Source organism: Taeniopygia guttata, chromosome 20 (assembly GCF_048771995.1).
Source record: "Taeniopygia guttata chromosome 20, bTaeGut7.mat, whole genome shotgun sequence".
In the NCBI taxonomy this organism is placed as follows: Eukaryota; Metazoa; Chordata; class Aves; order Passeriformes; family Estrildidae; genus Taeniopygia; species Taeniopygia guttata.
The window spans coordinates 10,821,437-10,846,414 of NC_133045.1; the positions used below are offsets into that span (position 1 = coordinate 10,821,437).

At 41.9% G+C, this 24,978-nt stretch overlaps 1 protein-coding gene across 5 annotated transcripts in view; it reads right to left on the bottom strand.

The window, feature by feature from the left end:
- OSBPL2 (oxysterol binding protein like 2) overlaps window positions 1-18,124 on the bottom strand; it is a 32,561-nt gene extending 14,437 nt beyond the window's left edge. The window contains exons 1-5 of one of the 5 annotated variants that reach the window (XM_030288689.4): window positions 17,973-18,124; window positions 17,077-17,165; window positions 7,183-7,339; window positions 916-1,063; window positions 594-669 (exon numbers count right to left, since the gene is read on the bottom strand). In XM_030288689.4, the coding sequence (XP_030144549.1) occupies window positions 594-669; window positions 916-1,063; window positions 7,183-7,219 (261 nt within the window). In that variant the 5' untranslated portion in view covers window positions 7,220-7,339; window positions 17,077-17,165; window positions 17,973-18,124. Of the gene's footprint in view, window positions 1-593; window positions 670-915; window positions 1,064-4,139; window positions 4,224-7,182; window positions 7,340-17,076; window positions 17,166-17,503; window positions 17,526-17,673; window positions 17,947-17,972 lie in introns of those variants that run through there. The other 4 variants (XM_030288690.4, XM_072917165.1, XM_072917166.1 and 1 more) reach the window with 4 other exon arrangements.
- Between the last annotated feature and the right edge of the window lie 6,854 nt (window positions 18,125-24,978).

The window sequence follows — 24,978 nt, forward strand, 5'->3', positions numbered from 1 at the left end:
TAGCAAACAGCAGAATGCCACCATATGAAGTCAATGCAACATTTTCCTCACCTTGGCACAAGCAAAGAAGAAAAATGTTAACCTTAACTTCAACTGATTTGGTCCAAGCAAAAGTTTGAGTAGATAGGTCACTCATCCCACCAAAAGGAGTTTTGAGAGAACAACTGTATCTCCTAGATGACATGAATTAATAAAATGAAGTCCTAAATCATCTTTTGCTAAGTAAAGAATAATAAAAAAAAAAGCAGGTAAGAGAGCATTGTATCAATCAAACATATCTGATTATATTTTAATGGCTTTAGTCTAGTTCTGAAAGGACAGCTTCAGAAATGCCAATCCACATGGTCTAACACCTAAAGAAGATACGTAAATAGTACTGTTAATAAGTAAATGTTGAGATTTTGGGAGCTGCAGTTTAAAATTGTTTCCTAGCAAACAAACAAAAAATACCCCAAAAAACAAAAAAAAACCAAAAAAACCCCACAACAAACAGAAAATGCACCAAGTGTTATTCTGTGTTGATATTTAAGCAATAACATTAATCAGCTGACATTAAGAAACCTGACACAGATGCTTCATTCAAGCTAACTTACCAGTCCAATGCATTTTTTTAATATGCTCCACACACTAAAATCACTTCTAGAAAACATTGGGGCAGGTAATGATGTCCTGTAACAGAAAAAAAAAAATCCAATTGTCATTATCAGCCCCTAAACCAACAAGCCATTTTCTTTTTTATTGAAGCAACTTATAAAGGAAGCAAAGCATCACCCCAGACCTGGCACAGGAAGCAGACACATGAAACGACTTTCCAATCCCAGAGAATTACCCTCTCCCATGAGAAGAGCAATGCCCCAAAAGGTGTGAGCCAGCACATGCTCCACTCCCATCTCCTCTGCAGCTCTGTGTGTTTACCTGTGTCTCTTAATCCCATTTTCTTGTATCTCTGTCTCTCCATTATGCTTTCCATTCCTATTGCTTTGGTGTGGATCCAGATCAAGCATTTCTGGACCTTTATGATTTGCTTCTGAAAAGTCTCCTGAAGAATTGTCAGAATCAAAGCCTGCATAAAAACCAAAAGGCAACATTTTCTTAGGAGCCTTACCATGCCACAGAGTGCCACTCACATTGTGCAAGTCTCACACCTGAAGTACACTTGGACTAGGTTAGTTCATTTCGAAGAGTATCAGAGTGAAAACCCTTATTAAGTGACCTAATTTTCTGGAGTATTATGAGCCAACTATTGCATTAGAATCAAGAATTATCATTTTTCACGCTGCTGAATATAGCACTAATTTAGAATCTTAAAAGTTCTTGAGTAGCTCCTAATCAGATTAGCTGCATTTTCTCTTTTCCAGAGCTGCAGTATAATTACAATAATTTGTGTCAGTTATGTAGCTTTCCTCAAAGACCTCAAATAAATTAAATTTACACTGCTAATAGGCAAGGAGAAAAAGGGAAAAAAAAAAAAAAAAGAGAAAACAGCTATTCCACACTGCAGGGGCAAACACCCAGACAACTGGAACCACAGAAATGGTACTGAACTCCTTTTGGCTGCCCATATGTGCAAACCATCTGACACTCCCCTAATGGTTGCAGCAGGAGCATGTGGACACCAGGATGAACCATTCCTTGAGCTCTACAAGTGACCCACAGCCTGACCTGCAGGAGGTGGCTGCCCTTCTGTCTCCCAAATCCATCCACTTGGTCCAGAGGTACTGGAAATACCATTGTAACCAAACCCCAGCCTGCAGCAACCTGCTTGGACCAGCTTTAATCCCAAAAATGTTAAACCAGCAGGAATCTGTAGAACACAAACTTGTGTTATCAAGCAGCCCTAAGTAAAAGTTGGACTAAACCAACATACCAAGATTCCAGTCTAATGATTTTTAGTCACATAAATTACACATATAGTAATATAAATAATGAGAATTTTTGCATATGGCTTTGAATACGAAGATTTTAAAAGCATTCTATGCACCCCTCTACACACGCCCTTGGTCCCAATCAACAGCAAGAGGCCTCCCCTCAGTGCTGCTGAAACAAACCACTTGTAAACCACAGCAGCATCACCACAGAGCACCCTAAAATGACCAGTTCATGCAATCCTTCACAACTGCCACAGACTACAGCACAAAACACTGCTGATTGATCCGTGTAATAAAGGAACATTTTTGCTGAAATTAATTCTAAAGTCATTAAGCCCTTTCTGAGTCCAAAAGGGTCAATTCTTCCTCAAGAAAGACTTTAGTTTCCAGCTTCCAATTCAAGAGTCAAAATCAACAGTAAACATGGGTATTTGCTGGCATACAATTTTTGCCATGGTTTTAAGGAATATACAGCATAATTTTTGCATTCCTTTCATTCCAGCTGTCACACCTGGGCAGCCCCTTGTTTCTGTACTGAGAACACCACACTCAGCTATGTCTCAGAGTCAGCTGTGGGTACAGAAAGATTCTGAAATATAACAAATCCTGTAAACTCTGTAATGAAGTACAGAAATCACTTGTGACAAAGATTATTCCATTTTAAACAGACTAAAATGCTGTGATCTTCTGACATACACTATTTTACAAAGCAGTACTTCAACTTTATTTTAACCTCTCCAATGGCTGCTTTTGCTGCATTAGAGCAATTCATGCAAGACACACATTCCAGAAACAAAAAGCTGCACATTTCTCAGGGACCAAGAGCATGGCAATAACATTCAGAACTGCACCAGGAAGTCCCAGGGATATGATCTTGTTTGGTAAACAGGTGTAGTGGGTGATGTCATGTCTTGCCCCGTCTCCTACGTTTTGATGTCACAAGAATGCAATTACACAGCAATAACCACACCTTGGCACTCTGAGTACTCAACTGGAAAGCATGACAGTCACATATAGATTCAGTTCATTAAAATGAGGACTACCCTGAAACACCTGTCTTAAAAAAACCTTCAGTCAACTCATAACAAAATATTTCAGATTTTAAAATAGTATTTTTAACCATATATTGGCTTTTCTTGGAACCTGTTACAGTACAAGCAGCAAAATAACTTATTAGTTCAACTATAAGCTTGAAAAAAAAATCTTTTTGGTACAATACCTTCACCCAAAAAACTGATCAAGCTCACACAACACAAGGAACAGCATCACTTCAATGAGAATAACACACTTAAATGTAAAAGTAAAGCTTCAAAACAGGAATTGTCCACTGGCTTATAGGGAATAGTTCTGAAAAATGTTACTGTAATTTCAGTCTTTACATTGTACCTGAAACCCTGAAAATCCTATCAAATGGTAATTGTGTTATCCACATTAGTGTTTGTTTCCTCTGATTCAGAGTTGTTGTCCTGTTCCTGTAAAGCACAAGAGGAATTTAGATTCAAATATATATATATATATATATATATATATATATATAATTTATGGACAACAATAGGTCATTGTTGTCAATGACCTATAAATAAATGCCAATTCAAATGAGTGTCTTTGCAGACAAACAGCAAAAATGAAATCCCTGCTCCAGAAACGGAAGTACATCAGAAGGGTAAGTCAGCTTTTATTAGACTGCACTTCCACCTAATTACTTTAAAAAAAAAAAATCACCAAACCAAAACCACTATGGTACACAGCCAGATAATCACAGACTTCCAACTGCACTTTCCACCTTAGCATCACATGGCTTATCCTCTACAAGCCCATTGAGAAAGCTTAGGAAGATGCTTCTCAATTAAGTTCTGGGTATTATAGCTCTCTTAAGAACTATCCAGACACTGTTTTATGGAGAGGAAGTAGATCTGGAAGTAAAACAGCATAGAGAAATGATTTGTTGTAGTTTTTCTAAGTTCCAAAAAGAGCCTTACACCAGCTGCTAATAAAGCTTTGAACTTGAGAAACCAAGCAGGTTAGAGTTACTTACAGGACAGTTTTCATACCAAAAAGCCACTGGGAGTGAGGATAAAAATGGAGATTTAAAAGGAGGATGGGGACCAGAGACAGAAATACAATGTCAACAATTAGCTTAATCAGAAGTTCCACTTACACGTGTTAAGAGTCAAACAAAAGCTTTTAAAAAGTCTTAAATTTCCAAACTAAAATACTTAAGTTGGGTGCCAGCATAAATCTATTTCAAGAGCTTAAAGAAAAGTGACTTGCCAGTAAGTTTAGTTTTCTTAGCCTTCCTCTTCCACATCCTGCAAATGAAGCAAGTGCCCTCAGAGTGTGCTGCCCATGAGCCAAGGCAGCAGAGGCCCTGCTTGAGTCACGGCCAGGGACACGAGCCCTCCCCCTGGACACTCAGCAACTTCCCTGAGTAATCATTAATTGTCAGCCAAGGCAGAAAGGCAATCAAAACACCTTGGTACTGAGAGCCCTCACACCTAAAAAAGGCATAAGGAATAGGGATAAACATGCTGGAAGTGCAGACAGCAAGTGGTACTGTATTTCTTTGCCAGAAATTAACTATTTTCCGTTTTCCAAATTAAGTCCATTGTCACAAGCTGTAGCTGATGGAGGCAGGTTGGCCTTTCACAACATCTGCAATACTTACACAGCCACTGATTCAGTCTGATCCAGACAGAATGAAAATACATCAGTTTGGCAGATAACCTCACTTCCTCCTCCCCACGTGAAAGCAACAGAGAACAACACCCTAACAAATACACCTGGCTGGATGAACCAGCTGAGCCTCATGGGCACAGAACACATTTCAATGGAAGTGCAGGCTAATATTTAAAAAAAAATAAAATTAAACTATTTGTGTTCTCAAAAATAAATTACCTTGGTAAACAGCCAGGCATTTTCCTGCTTTGTGGCAACACTTCCACAAAACACTTTGGCAAAAAGATACCTGAGAATATTAATGAAGGATACAGCTCAAAAGAGGCCCCTGATGGCACACAGTCTTTACAAAGTCTGTAATGGCATTAACACACCCAAGGTGACATAGATCAAAGCTGTATGTTGTCTCACAGAAAAATTCAAAGAATCTGAAATTCATCTAAGAATTGACCACCTTTATCCTGATGCAACCTCAGAAAAAGAGGCCACTGGAATTGGAGAAAAAGCAGATTCTTGGCAGCTGGGATGTCTGGAATTAAGTGAGATCACAGGTAACATTCTCAAGGGGAGTACTCATTCAGGAGGTAAGGCTGTCAAGTGTCAGCAATGCTAATAACCTCTGATGCAAAGAAACTTCTTCCCATGGAAGCTTTGTCACCAACTCCGTCCATCCCCTTGATTCATCAATACCCCAGTCCATGCTGCACCTCCACAAGTGCCATCATCATCCAGTCAGGGACAAACCATGTGCCAGGAGGATGATTCCCAGTCACACAGCACACAGTTCCCTGCCATGACCATGTCTTTTGGATGAGATGGGGAGTCAGGGTGTCAGAAGCAGACAGCAGCAGCCAGGGAACAGAAATGCAGAGAGGCTCATTTACTGTGGTTTTTGGTGTCACATTTCTGAATGACCTGGACAAGACACAGCTCCAAAGAACCAGGTCTTACCTCACTAGGTCTGTGCAAATAACTCATCAATTTGTCACCATCTCCTAAAGCACCCAGCTGGAGAAAGGCATTGAGCACCTGTCCTTAAAGACAGATAATCCAGAGGGAGAACAAACCTGAAGCAAAGTATTCCAAACCTAGCACTCCTCTTAAACCAACTACTAGTCTCAAAGAAGCACATATAACACACACACATATATAATATATAAATTTATCTTCTGCCAGCACATTCCCCCCTGTGGAAGAAAAAGATGAGGATGGAACAAGGAGTGCTCACAGAACTGATACACAACCCCCAGTTCCGAGCAGAGTCAGGCAGGACTGCAGGTACAAGAACAGCTCATGCACAATAGCTCAGTCACCACCACCTGGAGCAGGGGGAATCAACCTTTTGAGGTAGGGGGAAAAAGAGGAGGAAGAGGGAAAAGGACAAAACCAGAGTGTCTAAATGCAGATGCATCAAACACCAAGGGCTGTGCAGCTCTGCAGCGAGGGACAAAGGAATGCATCACCATCAAAGCTGTACAATGAGACCTTGTGTCTAGAGGTACCTTTCTTTTCACACCTTTTTCATCTAGTTCATTTATGGCAGTGACCCTGAGCTCTTGGAACTGAAAGATTATTAATGACATACAGAAAGATTTTAATGGTACAATGGTTTGATTTTACAGATGAATTTGGAGTATTTGTCCCTATCACTCCCAGCTGGCATGAATGCAAACCGAATTTCCTTGTCTCCTCTGTGACATAGTTGTGACAAGTCCTGTACAGTCTGCTGTCAGTCACACTGCTTCACCCAGCCCCCTCTGTTAACTCCTCACATCAATTTCCAACAACCATGTCTGAGTCTACCTTACCCACTTCTGCCTACCATGCTACTTCCATTCCTGCAGCTTTCACACTTACCCTTATTCTCTTTTTTCATTCCTGTGATTTTATATTAACTACTGTACACTCAGTATTCCTCATTTCACCTCTGCTACAGGATTTCTTGAGAGACATTTCAGTGGAAATCTTTAAAATTGCTTGAAATCTTTAAGAGGATTTCGTTTTTCTTTATTAAAATACTTCAAGCATTTTATTTCACATCTAAAGCTCTTATAAATAACTATTCATCCTCATTAGTTGAAAGCAAAGTACTATTTGATACACTGCTCCAGTGTGAACTGATTCATGTTTGCTTTTTTAGAGAAAATAGGATTGCAAAGACTTTTGGCTCCCTATCTTGAAAACATACTTTTACAGCAATTTGTTTCTGACTAGAAAAACATTTTTTACTTCAATTCTTTAGGATAAGTTTTCCATTAAAATTAAAGAAATGAATACAGTAACAATAAAACGACCCACAGGAAATATTTCACCTTTCAAAGGGTCTGCTTCTCAAGCTGCTATTAAATTGATTTTCACAGAAAATGAAAGCAAGACCTGGCCACTAAAGGACTGTTATAGTGATGAAATAATAACTGGCATTACGCTTTAACAAAAAAAAAAAAACCCTCCTCATTTCCAAGCCTGAACACAGGCTACAATTTTCCTTTTCTACTTTTCAGAAGACAGCACTACAAGTTTTACCAACACGAGTTTACTTTTGATTTATTATTAACAGCCATATATTACCAGCCCCCCACCACACACACAATGGAATTTATAGGGGTTTTACCCCCTTGGCACTGTGCCCATCACTCACCCGTAACGGCATCATAAAACTCCTCTTCACTGTTCATCCTTCAGTGTGAAATCTGTGCAGCCAGTGCAGCTCTCTCTAATGCATCGTTGAACTTGATTTAAAGTATCTGGGTGCTGTCAGGCTCTTCTTTTGCAAATACCCAGCTGCTTTAGATGATCTATTTGACAAAACAGGGGAAACAGAATTAGCAGCTTCCACGTTTCTCCTGTGTACAAACGCTCACACTTGACAAACACTAATTTTCCTGTTTCTTCCCATGGCAAAAGATGGATTTCTGCATTCATAAGTAAACAGCTTTCTTTGATAACCACAGTAATTTTGAAGACAACTACTACCTGCCACAAGAACAGCTGATTTACTGTGTCACGCTTCTCTCTGTATAAATACTTCATATACATTACTGTAAAACATCTTATTTACAGCAAGTTAAATTTCAGGCAAACACAGCTAGAAGGAGCAAAGAACTGACAGAAGAAAAAGCCAGCTGGCAAACCAAAAATTCTTCTTAGCAAGATGATAAGCCTTACTGCATCCTTAACCAAGAAAGCACCTCAGTATCTCAAAGTCTGACCACTGCATGAAAATGTTGGTCTGACTCTATGTCATGCAATCAATATGTAGTGACTCTTGGGAAGTTTTGTCAGGCTACTGCTTTGCACTCTTGAAGAGACAACTGGAGACTTTTCCCTCTAGAAGGAATGCAAAGAACCAACAAACTTTACCTCAGTAGAACTCACTCTGCAAATAACTTACAGACTTATGTAGCATTCCAGCTCTACTTTATGGATGGACTAAATTAGATTTTTTTCCAGATGGCTGACAATGGTGTAATGCAAATATTTTTACCTCACCCAATTTTAGTTTAAGGAGAAGAATGAGAAAATTTAATTTTTATTCTTACAAATGTTCACCAGGTTCCAACAATGAGGCAAGTACACAGCAATAAATGACAATGACAACAGCATGGCAATGCTATCGATATCTCCTCCAAAACAACCTCAATCTGTCAGTCTCAATTTTTTCTGATCATGAAGATTCCACTGCTTTTGTGACAGTAGTTTCTCCAGAGTAATTATAATTGCACAATTCCATTCCAATTAAGAGGAACAAAGCCAGAAGTGCACCCTGCTCCTAGGAGAAGAGTTTACTATATTTGAAGCCAATTCCTTCTTTTTCTCTGCAAGAAACCAGACTGTGTTTCAAGTCTTTTTCCCCTCACTGCCCAGAACAAAAGCTGTTTGAGTGTCTCACATACATACAGTTCTTCTAACTGTCCTCAGAGGGAGGAGCTAAACCAGCCCATTATGGGACTCATCTAAGTTAATTAATTTAATTTTTGCCTTGAAGTGGTTTATGTCTTTCAAGGATAGGTATTTCAGTTTGTCACTTTTCCCTTAGGAACCTCCCAGCTCCTTGCTACGATAGGATTTTACATCAATCTGTGCACCAGCCATATCATATTTACAAGTCCTCATCCTCCAAGTATCTTTGAAGATGCAAGACATTTATGCTCTCAATTGTCTGCAAGCATTGCATCCTTCTAACAAAAGAGCTGCCAATATTTCCAGAAGGAAACTTCAATATGTACAAGACACAGCCCTCTCGTGATCAGGACTACAACTACATTATTTTCTCCATGTTTTCTTGCATCTTCCTTTTCTCTGTTTAGTGTTGTATAGAAGGCACTAAGAAATAAAAACCATGATTTACACAACTGTCAAATATCATGAAGAGCCTTAGAATAAATAAGGTCATACAGATGAATGCCAGTTGCTCCTCTCCCCTCTCCTGCACAATAATAATTGCATTACAAAAGGATTTGTGAAGTGGAACTACGTCCCACAATGTGCAGTTTCACTGCAAAGACAACAAAGCTTTCCTATAAAAACCTGACCAAGTACAAATGAAGTGACCAGAATCAGAGACAGATAAAAAGCAGGGTTATGTTGTGCTCTCATGACATCTGCCTCACACCACACCTGAAGCTCACTGCTATTTAAAAGTTCAATCATATTCCCGTAAGTTATTTACAAAATATGCATTGAAATGGCTTAAAATAATTAGTCACAAATTGTCTTAAGTTTTTAGGAACATTTTAAAAAGGAAAAAAAATCATATATTTTGCTGAGTTACACGAGGAATAACTTCCCACTTGTACCACTGATTTTACATTCAGTTCTTTTATACAGAGATTAACATGAATTTGCATGTAGCTGAACACACAGTGATAACAGCACTCAGCTTTCATGAACCAAAAAGCTGGGATTAAATCCTGTTCTCTTACTAAGAGCAACAGCAAAAGTTACTTTCAACCAGGCTGAAACACCAGAAGACAAAAACATCCTGGTAGCTTCATATTCAGCATCTGTAATCTGTATTTCCTCTTCCATTCCCTGATGTTCCCAGAAGAATTCACCTGCACACTAGCAAGTGTGGTTAGTAGCTTTTATCAAAATTGCCATTGAAAGAAGGGTGCAACACTCCTGTGTCAGACAGACCTTCAGGAGCTCAGGAGCAGCTGTAGCCCTGGAAAATTCATAATGCATAAACATCCTGTCATGGTCTCACCTTTCAGTCCTACAGAGTAGAAGAAACACAAAGTCTGTTTGGACATTTTCTTGCATACACAGTAACCAACAGGGATGTAACGAACAGGTTTCCATACAGACTTGTTGAGAGAACACTTCCAGCAGCTGAGCTTTGCTGGTTTACAGGCACAGCAGAGGGAACAAACAGAAAGGGCAGTTCCTAAACACCAGACAGGTCTCAGGAAGAGCTCAGAGCAAACTTCCTTCTCCAGGGACCCCCACAGCCCTGATGCAGAGCGTGTAACAAACTATTCACACCAGCCACAGTCCCAGCCAGGGCCCATGACCAAGGAAGAACAAAGTGGTTGTGAATAATGTCACACAAAGTGGTCTGTCAGGACAGAACTCAACCTGTCACTGGGCTGTGACAAGTCCCAGTTGATGTGGCTGCCAATAACACTCTCTGCATGCAAAGCTCTCTGCAGGTCAGAGTGTCCCCTACAAGGTCACAGTCCCCAGCAGTAGAAGGCACACAAATTCTCTTCCAGAAATACAGCACTCCCAGACTCTGCACAACTCCTATTTTAAACCATTTCCTCCCACTTGAACTTATTTTTAAAACCAGGACAACAAAAGCACAAGACTTTGCAAATCACTTTATAAACTGCCTCATTTGCTGCAGGCATTCAGTGCATGTGAGCATCTCTGAGAGGAGATGCACATTCCACCTTCAGGGCTGCTCTCCAAAGGCGTGTGGGAACCCACTGCCTTTATCTTGCTAAATTAGTAATCCCTCAAATTTGTCACTTCGTAGGCTTGTTCCCTCTCAAAGTTCATTTCTCAGGAGAAAAGTAACAAAAACAACCAACTTATTTCAACCATGATCCTGGAGCCTAAGAACTTATACACCAATTAAAGAACTCCAAAAACCTGTACCCCTGTAAGAGTTTTAAGCCTGTAACTACCCTAAATTAATTCGACTAGTTTCTCTATCCTAACTTGTTCTTCCAGGTTAATCCTCAACAAAGACCCAGCTGGATAACCAAAAGTTACTCCTCCTTAAAGAAACATTTACATTTCTATAGAAAGACCAGCATTTACAATGAGTGGCTCACTGGGCTGGAATGTGGCTCAGCAAGCTCAGGTTTGAAACTGGCTGGGGACAGATGCAGTGCCTTTTTCCTCCAGAGCTCAAGCTGAAATTTCTCATCATGCAGCAATTCTGGAAAGCTTTGCTGACATCACCCTTCTAAATTAAAAATCCTTTTTTTTTTTTTTTTGTTGCTTTGAAAGCACATGTTCTAACTCTACATGACATATAAAACACCTGGTCCTATCATTACACAGATATTGAATCTACTGGTGAAATCCAGGAGCATTTACGTAAAACCAAGTAAAAAATCAATAAGCAGGCATTAAAATAACCACAGAGGTTCACCAGCACAAGCAGGTAGGGTGTTAGTAGTTCAATACCCTGGAATTAAAAGTGCCACCAAGGAATTCATGAACTAGCACATTCATCAGCTTTCTCACATGCCGAACAAGGTTTTGTTGGGTGTGCATTTTCACAGTAAATTTTAAAATAATTTAAGTTTCTTAACACAAAAAGAGAAAAATTGCAAGCAATTAAGAAAAAGGAAGAAGGAAAAAGAAGTCACTTGGGACCTTCCTCATGAAAACATTTTCATTACTTTGATATGACAAGTGAATTTTCAAACTGACAGAGGGGAGGTTTACATTTTATATTAGAATGAAATTCTTCCCTGTGAGGGTGGGGAGGTGGCACAGGTTGCCCAGAGCAGCTGTGGCTGCCCCTGGATCCCTGGAAGTGTCCCAGGCCAGGTTGGACAGGGTTTGGAGCAACCTGGGACAGTGGAAGGTGTCCCTGCCCATGGCAGGGGGTGGAACAAAATGAGCTTTAAGGCCTCTCCCAACCCAAACCATTCTGTGATTCTGTGACTTTCTGTTCAGGATGTACCTTCTGTCCAGAGAGAGATTCCCAAAGAGCCAAAAGAAGATCAAACATCCACATCCTTCATAATAACGGCAAAAATAAGAAATGGGGGGGAAAAGAACACAAAATCCCCTAGTCTACAACATGACTGCTGGAATAAGAATCAACCCCATCATCTCTTGAGTTGCCAGCTGAAATAAAACATAGCTGTAGTACTTCAAGGGACAGAAATAAATAACTTGAACTAACAGATAAATATTCATGTGTGTTTAATTCATACCCATCTCCTGAAAACATCAAACTACAGTGTTTCATCTCTGACTGAAAGCTTCAGCAAGGATGAGTCTTAATTGACTGTTGAAATTAGGTTACCAGCAACACTGGATCTAAAACATCCACAAAAATTAGCCAAGATGCAATTTAATTGGCAATTTAGATTAACTGTTATGCACTTAAAATCTCATCAGCCAGAGAACAGCCACACAGACAGCAGAAATCAGGAGAGGATTTTCTTTACCAAGTGAGATTTGTTTCTTAGTCCAAAGTTTGAATGCAATACCATCTGCCAGATGTCTTGGCAAGATGAAGTTCTCTGCAACCACAGCAAGAGAAGGGCAATTTCCTTCTCAAATCTGTTAAATAAAGTGCAGAGAGGCCGAATGAGGAGGATCAGCTGAACACTCAGCCCACTGTCACTTTTCCATTTCTAGGGAGATTGCAGCTGTCCTTGTCACAGGCTCTTAAGTAGTTGGGAGTTATTAAATGGCCTGGGGACAGTTCAGTGCCAGCACTCGAAACAATGATGACAACAAACTGAACATTTGAAATGTTAGCTTTGAACAAATGAGCTGAGCCATTTATGGCAAGAAGAATCATGTTCTGTTCTCTCAGAAATACCAATTTTTGGTGATTCACAGGAATTAAGAGAACTGAAACACGACAAGTCTGGCTTTCAAAGGAGTAAAGGCTACAAAACTTGTTTCTGCATCAGAGCAAATGACAGTAATTGTCCCACACAATAATCATTGTCCCAGCCCAAAACCTGTGTTTCTACCAGAAGCATTATTTATTTAACATAAAAATTGTAAAGATGAATCTGGACAGAAAATATCATCCCAGAACAGTGCTCCATTACCTATGGAATCAATGGCTTATCCCCACTACCACTTGAGCCAAAAATTCTCTTCTACAGCCAAGGATATTGGCTTGCAGAACCTCCCTCAAATGTAAAAAACACATCACAGAAATTTGATTCCAGCACATTAATATTTTTTGATGCAAAACATTTCATTGAAATTCATATAGAATTCTGTAAATGTTCTCCTTTCTTAACACTGCCTCAATATCAGAGACATTTTTCCACCTGAGAGCATCTGATAAAGCATTTTTCAGACTGTAACCTTCCCTTGAAAACTATTTTGTGGCCTATGATGTAAAAAATGACAAAATTCTGTTCTGCACGCCTCTCCATGCGTGATGCATAATGCTAGGTTTGATCAGGAGTGATAAATCAGCTCATTTCTAGCCACACTGTTAAAAAAATAAATCATTCAATACTGTATTGCAAAACTAGTTATTTCTTAGTTGTTTCCTGGGGATCTGTTTTATCTTACTTGTAAGAGAGAAGGTGGGAAGTAATCAATAACTCCAAGCACAGTGGCATTGGACACAAATGTCAGTAGATACATAATTAATCATTTAGGTACACTTCTCTGAAGATAAAATTAAGGATGCTTGGTGATTTCTCATCATAATGCAACCACCCCTGCAAACTGATCACTGAATCTTATGAACATGAAGACAGTTACAGCAAAAATACCACTGGAGAAAACCCCTAGAACAGCAAGAATAGTTATATACGTAAGTTTATAGATCTTCCTCCTCCAAGGCAGCTTTGTCTCTGTGGACTCATTCTCTCCAGACAGATGTAGGTTTACATTCACCCTGCACAAGGTATTTTGTAAATAATTTTCACAGAGACTCTTAGACTATTATGGTAGCAATTATATAGCAAATAAAGCAGGAGGATGACAGTGACTAACCCAGTGCAAAGCCCTACAGTAGAAGAAACCATATTTTTATGCCTACCACCAACTCCTCACACACACAGATACCACAGCATAAGCACCTGCACAGCTAACAACAGCCTGTTTGTGAGGGGGGTTTCAAGGTGATACCACAAATTTGCAAAAGCTTTAGGAAGTCACACTTTATGCTATGATTGAATTTCCTTTAAAGCTGCATTTACAGTGAATACCTACTGGATAGGGTATGGAAAAGTTTTCCTTTCAGTCAGCACAGGCTGCTGAAGGGCCCCTTAGGAACAGGCTGGTGAGAATTTCTCTGCAGCCTTTACACACACAAGTTTCATCACTGAGAGCTGCTAAAGGGATTCTCATCCTCACCTGGCTGCCCTGGCACACTGTAGGGAGCAGAGGAGCTGGTTAGTGAGTTAGTGAGTTAGTGAGCTGTGAGTGAGTTAGTGAGCTGAACAAGAGTGATGTGAATCAGACACCTCAGAATTCACACATTTTACCACTTTCAACCTCCACTGTCTGTAACTATCACTACAATCAAAACACAGAGAGATCTACTAACAGATTCTTTTAGGAGCCCTAAAAAAAATTTACTCGGAAGTATAAAAATAATGCTAGTAAAAACATAATGAAGTTATTTATCCAGCCATGAAAACACATTTCATGACAAACAGCCTAAGCATGCAAACTCTGCAATACCCCAGAGGTTCACAGCATCCCAAGAGCCTTTATCTCATCCAAAACTGAGCAGCACAGCAAAGGAGCTGCACTGGAGCAGGAACAGCACACACCAATTTGGTCTAACACCAAGCACAGCCATTACGTGTCCAACAGAGCAGACACAGCTCAAATTTGGGACTACAAAACCAAGAGGGCCAAGACTAAAAAGTCCAGCTCTGCTTCTGCAGCTGCAGGGACAATTCACCTTTTGTGAACCCTCCCTCCCACCAGATGGATAAACAAACCCAGGAAGACAACACTGTGCAGCCTCTGCATTTTCTGAATGAAGAGCTGCTACAATCTACTACAAACCTGTCTCATTAAATTATGTGCATAATAAAATATACTGAAGTAATCTAAATGATCTGTCTAGACCAGCAAATGAATTTCCAATTGTAACTGTATTTAAGGACAGCAAAAAATCAAGTTTAAGTAAGCTTAGTCTATTCTTGTAACTTATTGATCCTGAAAATTAAGACATTGTCTTTGTGCACTGAATCAACAATACATTTCTCAAGAGTATAACTGAAAGTTATGGTAAGCCACATTTGACACAATTTAAATGCTTGTTGCTCTCTCCTGCAACTTGCTTTTACAAGTCTTTAAGGATACAAAGTAAATAATTACATCACCATACATTTGTCTGCACGGTAATTATTAAGATGCAAGGATTGAGATAATGAATTCTTGAATTTAAAGTTCTCTGGTGGTCTATTCCATAAAATAATAAAACCCATTTAACATCTGCCATGAAGCATAGCCTCTATTTTTTTGCAACAGAAAAAATATCAAAGTCCCCTATCTCCAAAGTGGCAGATGCAGGGTGACCACTTTGTTCCTTGCTCTCACTTTCCAATTTATTCAGCTCAGAGAAGATACCCATGTGATCAGCTGCATACTTGCAAGCTCAGCAACATTCAGGTTCTTGAGCACTCCATATTTAACATATATTCTTTGCACGCCTCATTTTGTGCACTTCTTCCAAGAATTGTAAGAACCAAACATTTTAGTTACTTCACAAAGAAGAGACTAAACACTAAGCATTTTACAACATCATACCAGTGTCAAATACAGACATTTCTTATATCTCCATGAGGCAGGTGACAAAACTGATGCTGAGTGAAGAACTAGAAAAATGGCACCTTATAAACAGAAGGCCTAGATATGAACAGCATGATGTAACATTGCATTTGTTCAAGGACAAGCTACTTCAAATATCAAAGCTAATAAATTATCTGCTTAAAAATTCAGCACACTTGCAGGCTAATCTTGCTTTCAAACAACAGCAAAAAAAAAAAAAATCATCTGACTGGCACTACAAACAGCGATTTAAAAATATAGCCTTATCAAAGCCAAAAAAGCCTGACTGGGACGTTTTCCAGCCAACACTAAGATAACAGAAAGCAAAGCTCTCCACCTTTGTTCTAGGTCAGCATATGTGAAGTTCATACAGTAGAATTCCCAAGAAGAAAGACTGAAAGGAATAGCAGTTTCAGTCACAAGACCTGCCAGCAAGTACATACCATGGAAAGCAGCAACAGTACTAAAAGTGACGTAAAGAAACCATTCAAGAGTGGAAACAATCTTCTGTTATCAGTTACCAAAAGATGTCAGCAAACAAATAACTAATCACCACACTGCTTTTCAATATTGAATCAACTGAAACCTTTAGCCCATCTCACCCTTAACTGCCTGTAGGCACAGGATTTGTTGTCCAATCACCACTTTCTACTTCAAACTTTTGCCTTCTGTTTCTAAGACTATTTTGGCACGGCTGAAGAGCCAGTTCTGGAGGAAAAATGCCATATTTTTTTCCTAGACAGTAGACATCTCAGCATTTCCTTTTGAGGACTTCCTGAAATTACAAGTTCATCATGAGGTGCTGTTGGTTCAGGAAAGCAACAATAAGAATCACTCCTGATCCTCTCCCAGACTGCCCTCAGCTTTCTGTCATGTGGTCAAACATGTGTATGGCTCCACAACTATTTTAGGAAAAAGCTGTGTTTACTGTAACTGAAAACCCAAGGGGTTATTTAGGGGGAAAATCAGTGCTTGGAATTTCTTGCTTCTATGCTAGTTTAGCCAGTTCTCCTAGTCCCATCCCACGGCACAGCGCCTCATGTTTGGAAGTGACCCAAGTCACTGCTTCCAGAAATTGCCCTGAGGTTTTAGAAGTCCCTGAGCATGCTGGTGGAAAGTTTGTTAAGGTGGTAACACATGTGGTTGCCCCCAGATGGCAACACGAGTGTGGATTTCTAGAACTTCAGAAGGTTAAGTTGGAATGACCATATTTATTTTCTCTCGCACGCAAAGCTTTAGAAAAGGAAACACTATGGGAAGAGTGGTGCAAATCAACACTGCAGATCCACCATGTTTCCTTTTTAATTTCCTGGAATCTCAAAGGAAGGCTGTGTAATTTAGCTGAGAAAATTCACAGTAAATGGAAGAAGTATCTGCTTGCACTCGACACGCTTTGGCAGATACTTCTGAGAGGACACACAAGGTTACTGCACACATAAAATCCAGGAGGTGATTTTGAAATTACATTTGAAATTCTGGCCTGTAAGCGCTGCACAGTAATAAGGAGTCCTGAATCCGAACATACAGAGAGCACAAACATGATCAATAACCAAATTAAATAAATGGCATCTCATACCTTTATTACCATGCAGAAGTTCTGGTGGCATGTCATTTAAAAAAAAGCCTTTTTTCCTGCTGTTTTTCCCATCTTGCTTCTCTCCTTCTCTGTAAGAGAAACATCGAGTAGGTAACTGAAAAACAAAACTTAAAGAAAAGCCAACCTCAAATAAACCCCAACTGCTTCAGCTGTGACCTGAAAGGCCCCTTGACGCTCCTGTGCTGCGCTGAAACCGAGCCCAGCACATTCCTCAGGGGAGCCGGGCCTCGCAGAATCCTTGGCTTTAACTACCCGGCTGCAAAACCAATCGCGAAAATATGGTAAAAGAAAAGAAATGGTAAAAGGAAAAATAGGGTAAAAGGAGAAATAGGGTAAAAGGAGAAACATGGTAAAAGCAGAAAGAGCGCAGCGCTGGGGCTGCCGGAGCCGCGCTCGCTGGCCCGACCCTCTGCACAGCCGCGTCCTCCGGCCCCGGAGAGCCCGGGGTGGGACGGGGCAGGGCTCCGCCGGAGGGGCATCACGGCACCGGGACAATCACGGCACCGGGACAATCACGGCACCGGGCACGGCCCGGCACCGAGGGGAGTCACAGCACGGGGGGGGAAATCACCGCACCGGGCACGGTCAGCACCGGGCAGTATTCACAGCACCGGGCACGGCTCACCCCAAGGCTGCCCCGTGACACCCGTGTGGGTCAAGGCCCCGCGGGCCGCCGGCACCGGGGAGGAGCGTTGGGGCAGCCGCTGCACCGCCCCCGCCGCGCTGACAGCGCGGCCCGCTGAGGACGGGACCCCCGGGCCGGGCCCGAACGCGGCTGTGGGGGCGCCGGGGCCGGCCGGGGGAGCGGAGGCGGCGGGGGACGGAGCGGGGAGCGGAGCGGAGCGCGGCGGGCCCGGCCCGGCCCGCGGCGTTACCTGCACCGGCTGCAGCGACGGCACCGCCGACACCGAGGCGGAAGTGCGGCCCTGGCCGCCGCGGATGGACAGGCACCTCCGCCAATCGCAGAGCGCGGCCGCGCCCCGCCGTTGCCAAAAGGACGAATCAGCTCCCCGTTCCCCCGCTGGGAGGCGGGGCGAATGCTAATGAGCGCCCAGCCGGACCGCCCCGGGCCGCGCCACCGCTGGGGAGACCGCTGGCCAATGGCGCAGGGGATATGCAGATGAGGGCGTGGATATGCAGATGAGCAGTACCAGCAGCCCCCGGGGCCGGGAACGCCTCACGGAGCGCGTTCCCGGAGGATTTTGGGTTTCCCCGGCAGGAGTGAGATCGCCTTGTGGCTTCTCCGGGTTGTGGGATTTGTGGGACGTTTGAGTACATAGTGATTTACAGTGCAGAATAGCTCGCTGTAACCTTGTAGGAAAATACGGTATTCCCCAACACAGGTGGCCTGTTAGCTGCTCCTTTTTTATCAGTCTCCTGATGGTTTATCAGGGTCTTTAGGTACAAATTGACCTGTAGATGCTGTAACTGAATAAAAGCTAATGTGAAACAAGCAGGTTTGTGGGTTATATAACAGCCAGCGTCCCTGTGGTTGTTAATTCCTCCACGCCCCATCACTCAGAGCAGCTCAATGTCCATCCCAAACCCCAGAGGAACAGTCCGCAGAGCCACGCATGGGTATGAGGTGGTACAGAGTGAAGGAGGGAGATGAAACATAAATACTTATCCTCAAAATTATCTTCTCGTATTGTTGATTAATCTCTCAGTGCTAAGCAAATAGAGGGATGAGCAGATTAATTCTGCAGCTCCCTCATCAGAGGTGGATACAGATGTTCTTTAACAAGGGAATTTTGTTATTGGACACAAAGTGAGTACACAGAAGCTTGGTGAGTTTAAGAGAGAAAAAGAGCTAATTTGATTTCTTTGTAATATATAGAATTCTAAAAGTGACAGTGGATTGGAGGATGAAATTGTCACTTCAATCACACTGGTTAAACTAACAGTATTAATTCTTTTGTCTTACAAAGAAGAATGTAAAACAATTATTATTTACATGAACAGTGTGTGAGAACTTTAGTAGAAATATGTAAACATTATTAGAAGGTTAAAGAATTTTTATGAGAACTTTAAAATTAAAAAAAAAATACTATTAAAAAAACTTAACACTTTTAAAAATCAAAACAACAGGGAGTGGCTGCAAGGGCAGTGGGGAAAATCATCACAAAATCTGAAGCACACGTTTGCTGCAGAGCTCCCTCTGGCTATCCCCAAATTCTTTTGCTGGCACACTGTTGATTCTGGAGTGTTACTCACCCCTAAACAGGCTGACAGCTCCTGGCCACCAGCCACGTGCTGACAGCGTACGAGACACAAATTAGCAGTGATAATGCTCCTTGCTCTGGCACAAGTGTAAATGTTTAATGAAATCTCCACGGGGAATTTCTCACACATGTTGGGATTGGGGAGTGTTTTGGGGTGGGCACAGCTGCCTCCGAGGATGTCTGTTGGTCCTTCTCAATCCAGTTTTGCCATACCCATGTGTTATTTCACTCCTTCATTTACCCATCTTTACGGAGTACAAATCTTTGGGACTAAAGGATAATTTGTATCACTCCAAATATGTTTGTAAGTTTTTCCTGATTTGCCCAGAAATATATATTTTTTCCCCCGTAAACTCCAATTAAGCCACCCCTCTTGGATTGCTCAACCTTATAAATCTTAACATGAAGCACAGAAATATTTCTGCTGCAGCTTTTAAGCAAAGCCCCACAAACAGAAAGTAATCAGGAATTTAACTTATTATTTTCTGACATTGCAGGCCTTTGTCATGACTAAGCAGCTGATCTGGAAGAGTTCTCCAAAAGGACCACATCAAGACAAATCCACTGATTAGATGACCAAGACATATTGAGGTTTTGTAGCTTTTTCTGGTCTTAATTGAAGGCATGGGCATCCTTCTCCAGTCAAGTTTGTAAGCATATCAGCTAGATTTCCACACTTAGCAAAAATGAGGATAATTGAAATTTCTTCCTTTGTTAAATATTCATGGGCTATTCTCTAGCAATCTAACTCCATAAAACCCCAAAACTGGACAGGGAGAAGAATTTAACTCTGTCTTTGCCTCCCTTCTGCATTGGCAATGAGGGACGAGAGCAGTTACCTTCTAAAGGAGATGGCACGGAAATTTTGCCTTGTTAGCAAAGTTTTGCAATGTTAAAGCAATTAAACAGGGGGTTTACAGTGGAAAGTGTTGGGCAACTGTCTCAGGTATAGGTGCAACCATCAGCTCCACCTACAATAAACCCAAGTGCTTCCCTCCCGTGGAGGAACACATCCCTTTAGAAAAGTGATCCCAGCAAATCTTGTCACTGCAGCAGATCTGGGAAACCTAAATGGTGACACGAGGGCAAAACAGAAAACCAAAAAATCTGCAGATGTTGATGTAGAGATATTGTGAGGAAGTGCAGCAGAAATGCTGATTGTCAGCAGTCAGTCCATCACCCATTGAGACAAGGCCTCTTCCCTCCTCCTCCAGATCATCAGCAGCCAAAGCAGCCACTCAGTCCCAACGTGTCCAGGCAAGTTGTCCAGCTCTGGGAAGCTCTTTTTTTTCGTGACTCCTCGCCAGGGAGTTTCAAAACCAAACCCATTTGTTTAGGGAAGGCTCCAGCACCTCCAGCTCGGTGCTCATGTCTCTTCTCCAGGCTGGAATTCCCAGCCCCCCGTTCCTGCCCAGCCCTTCAGAGCCACAGCAGTGTCCTCACAGTCTGCCCAAATGTCCTTGGAAACCCTCCCAGCGCTCCTGGTCACCAACAGCTTCACCTTGGAGGAGTCATGGGCTCGTCCACACTTGAAAGATTATTTGGATTAAAGGATGGTGTGAATTGAAAGCAGAATGGGAATCCCGAAATATCTCTGGGCAAAAAAAGCCCCAAGTAATCAAAGCAGTTGATGGAAGGGTTTTCAAGGTCTCTGTCTTCCTGCATTCCCATGAGTGAGCCTGACACAGGTCTGCAAAATGGGAAACATCCAAATCCTCCATAATCCGAATCATAAAGTTTTCCTCCTCCAGTTTACCTCATTTTAAAAAACAGGAATTCTGAGTTCTATTGGCAGTGATAGATTGTTTTGAACTGCTGGCACTGAAAAGGGGAAGATAGTATGAAAGAACTACGATCACAGAAATTTATTTAATATAAGAACATATTAAAAAAGCAGACATTGGTAATACTGATAAGGTCGTAATGAAAAATGTGGTAATGCTGAAACCACATGAATTTTAACAAGTACCTGGAAGAAAAGCAATTCAAGAGAAAAAGGAATCTGTAAATAATGAGGAACATGGCAAAAGCTGAATAAGTAGAAATAGCCAGTCTGTTAAAAGGCTGAATAAGCATGTTCTTTGTAATGGCATGGAAAGGAAAAGACACAACAGCCTCTATCCTCCGCTCCAGTGATAATTTCCCTGGGAGCTGCACCCATTCAGCTGAGGGCAATTCAGGGACTGAGCCACTTCCATTCAATATAAAATAAAGTTTTGAGAATCTCTGTGGTAAAAGCTGTGAAAGCTTAAAAACCTGAGAGTGCAAGGGGCTTTCTGCAGGAAGCCAGAAAACTTATTAAAAACATGCTTTCTCACAAGTCTAGACACAAGCACAGAACCACAGGATTGTTGAGGTTGGAAAGGACCTTTAAGATCATCAAATCCGTCACCACCATGTTCAGCATTAAAACAGTTCCTCAAGTGCCATATCCACAGGTTTTTGGAATATATGGGGTATCCCTCTGCTGAACCCTGAATTCTTCTAGTTCCAGGTATGACTTCAGGTGTTGGAAAAATCCTGTTCCTGGAGGTGAGTAGAGATGAGCAGGAGCATGTGCTCAGAATAAAAATATTTGGGCCAAAGTAGCTCACTTGCATACGTCATCTTTTCTGGGATGGAAATCCATGGGATTTTTGGATATTCCTGGCAGGGAATGCGGGGATAGATCAGATTTTACTCACAACTTCAATCTTTCACACACCTGTATAGGATTTGGGAAGCTCCTTAGGGGGATACTGTGGAATCTGACTTTTAGGAACCCCCTCCCAATAAGGGCTGGTACACGTGAGCCTCAGCCTGAGCTCCAGGAGCAGATCTGAAGAATCTTTCTTTTACCAATGCCTATGCTCCACTTGTTGCCAGCTGATCTGCCTTCAGTTAGTGATGATTTATATACTAATAGCTGTTTATTTGTCAAACTTAGCCACAGAAGCATCTTATTTAGAATTAATTCCCATGTGTGGGTTTAGCTATGACCCCTGTACTCTTGGGACACATTTCCCTCTGTGATGACAGTGAATCGATTCAGCAGCTCACGTGAGGCTTCTTTCTGGAAACTCAAGTCAATAGAAGTTAATTATACTTATTGATGCAAGGTCAGCATTGACGTGGGAGTAAAATTTAACCTGAGTGCTTCCTTGGTAACTTCCCTCTGTCACCAGGGTCTCAGCGAAGCAGCTGAGCAGGGTGGGTGTGCACGAGGCAGAGTGAAGGAAAACTCCTCACAGGCAACAGTGTAAGGGATATTTCCTTTTAGGCATTCCCTTTGCCAGAGATTTTGACTGCCCAGGTTAGGTGTTGCTGGTGTTGGCTAATTTAACCTCATTATTCACTAAATTCAATGCTGTTGTTTCAGCAGCACAGCCTTTCCCTGAGGCAGCACCAGTTCCCTCTCCATTTTGTTGGCTTTGTGGAAGAAGGGACAGCAAGGGAATGTTCTCTGTGGCATGCACATGTAATTTCCAAGTGTTCCTGATGACATTTCTGCCCTGTGCCCCCTGGCAGAGTTCACAGCACAAAGACAACTGCCCTGGGGTGCCACCTCCTCACGCTGCAGCACAGAGCATCTACTGACCCCAGGAATGGGCTCAGGACAGTTCAGCCCTGCAATTTTGCAAAAAAATCCCTGGATTTTAACCCTGTGACTTGTGACAACCAGCAATACCTACAAAAAGAAAAAAAAAAATGAAAAGAGGGGAAAAAAGAAAAAAAACCCACACTGTTAAAGCAGAGTGTCAGCTGTGTTTACTGATAGACCAGAGATTGTTTTAGCATGTAATTTTCTGTAGCTCAGTAAAATTAGCACCTTTGATCCAGCAAATATTTATATGCACATTTTACTTGCTGGAATCATCTCCTGTACTTTATAACAAAGTCCTGTGCACTTGTCCCTAGGCAACCACAAGAACAAAATAATTTGTAATTACAAATTCACACATATGCATCAAAACAAGGTCCAGGTTAATTTTATGGTGCCTCTGTATTTTCTGTGCTTAAAAATTAGCATCACAACTTTCCCAAAATAAATCATACTAACCTAGAGACTGGTTTTAAAAAAGGTTTCATCATTAAATTCCACCAAAAAAAAAAAAAAAAAAAAAAAAAAGGTAATGAAGTAAGTAAGATATTTGAGCATGAACAAAAAGAAAAAATCGGATCCTGTCCCAGATCCTGTCCCAGATGGAGCTGGGAAGTTTGGCTCTGGATCTGAAGGCTGCTACACAAGAAATCCCCGACAGGCAGACAAACTAATGTGCCTCCCTCGTCAGCTTCTGTGTCAGCTACAGCTGACTCTATTTACTTTTTGCCCAGAGAAGGAACTGGGAGCAGAAGGAAAAGAAGAGAAACCTTCATTGGTATTCACAATGCTTTCTTACATGATCAGCATTATTTTTGTCCAGGAAGCTCTTTCAGAAAATGGGAGAAAACAAGTGATGAGGTGAAAGAATGGCTGTCAGAGGGAAAGAAAGGGCCCTGTTGTGGAGGAAGGAGTTTGTTTTATTTTGTACTAAAGTACCATGAATCATTTTGGGTTCTGTTTGCATATTGGGTACCAGAAGAATGAAGTGGATTCAGTGTGAAAAAATTGACTTTTTTACCGTAACTAAGCTAAATGTCAAATCAAACATCTCTAACGATGAAGGCGGGCTGGTGGAAATTGCAGCTCACCCTGATGGCAAAAATCCCCACTTGTCCTCATTTCCTTGCACAATAAACCATGTCCTGAAGCCAAAGCAGAGCCCTGCTCTGGAGCAGGGGTGCAGATCCTGCCCTGAGCTCCTGCCCGTGCCTGCTGGGCTGGGCTGGCGGCAGGAGGGAGCCCTGCCAGCTGGCAAACTGCTTCAGCAGCCAGGGACCATCCTGCTGCAGCACTGCCCAGGCCCCTCCACATTTCCATGGATTCCTGTCCCAGGGATGGCAGCCTGCAAGGGGGAGAAGCTGCTTTACCTGCGTGTGGCCGCTCTGGATGCAAAGCACAATTGTATTTTTCCAGCCCTGCCATTCTGAAGGGGATTTTGCAGGTCCTCTCTCCTCATTTACACCAAGTGAGGGTTTCTCGCTGGCTGGCAGAGCTCAGAATGGCTCTGAGTGCCAGAGAATGGCTCAGAATGCCATTTTGGCTCCAAGCATGGCATTTACACTGCTGGGAATAACGTCCAAGAAGGCACAACTGACAGGAAACTTCTAATTGACCATGGTGTGATCCATTCACTGGGAGGCTCACACTCTCTGAGTTAAAACAGCATCACTAAAAAAAAACGAAATCACTGAAACCCCCAAGTTGTCTGGCAACTGTAGGAGTCCAGGGCATCCCTCTGGCTGCCCTGGCAGGTCTGGGACCCTGGCAGGGCTCAGGAACCCCCCTGGACAGAGCCCCCAGAGACACTGTCTGTGATCTCTGTCCATGAAAAAGAGTTTTCAATCTTACAGGATGAATTACCAGCTCTGAGTGTTTGATATAAGTAATAATTCAGTGTGGCACGGGTGCAAAAGTAAAATTTTAGGATTCTAGATTAGGGGTCCAAAGGGGACAAGATGGAGGAAATTGGGTGTGCCTTGTCCTTTTTCTCCTTCTTCATGCCCTCCATGTTTCACTGTGGTGTTGGCATTTTTCTGTTGGTTCAGGCTGGGGACACACTGTCCAACGTAGGTGACA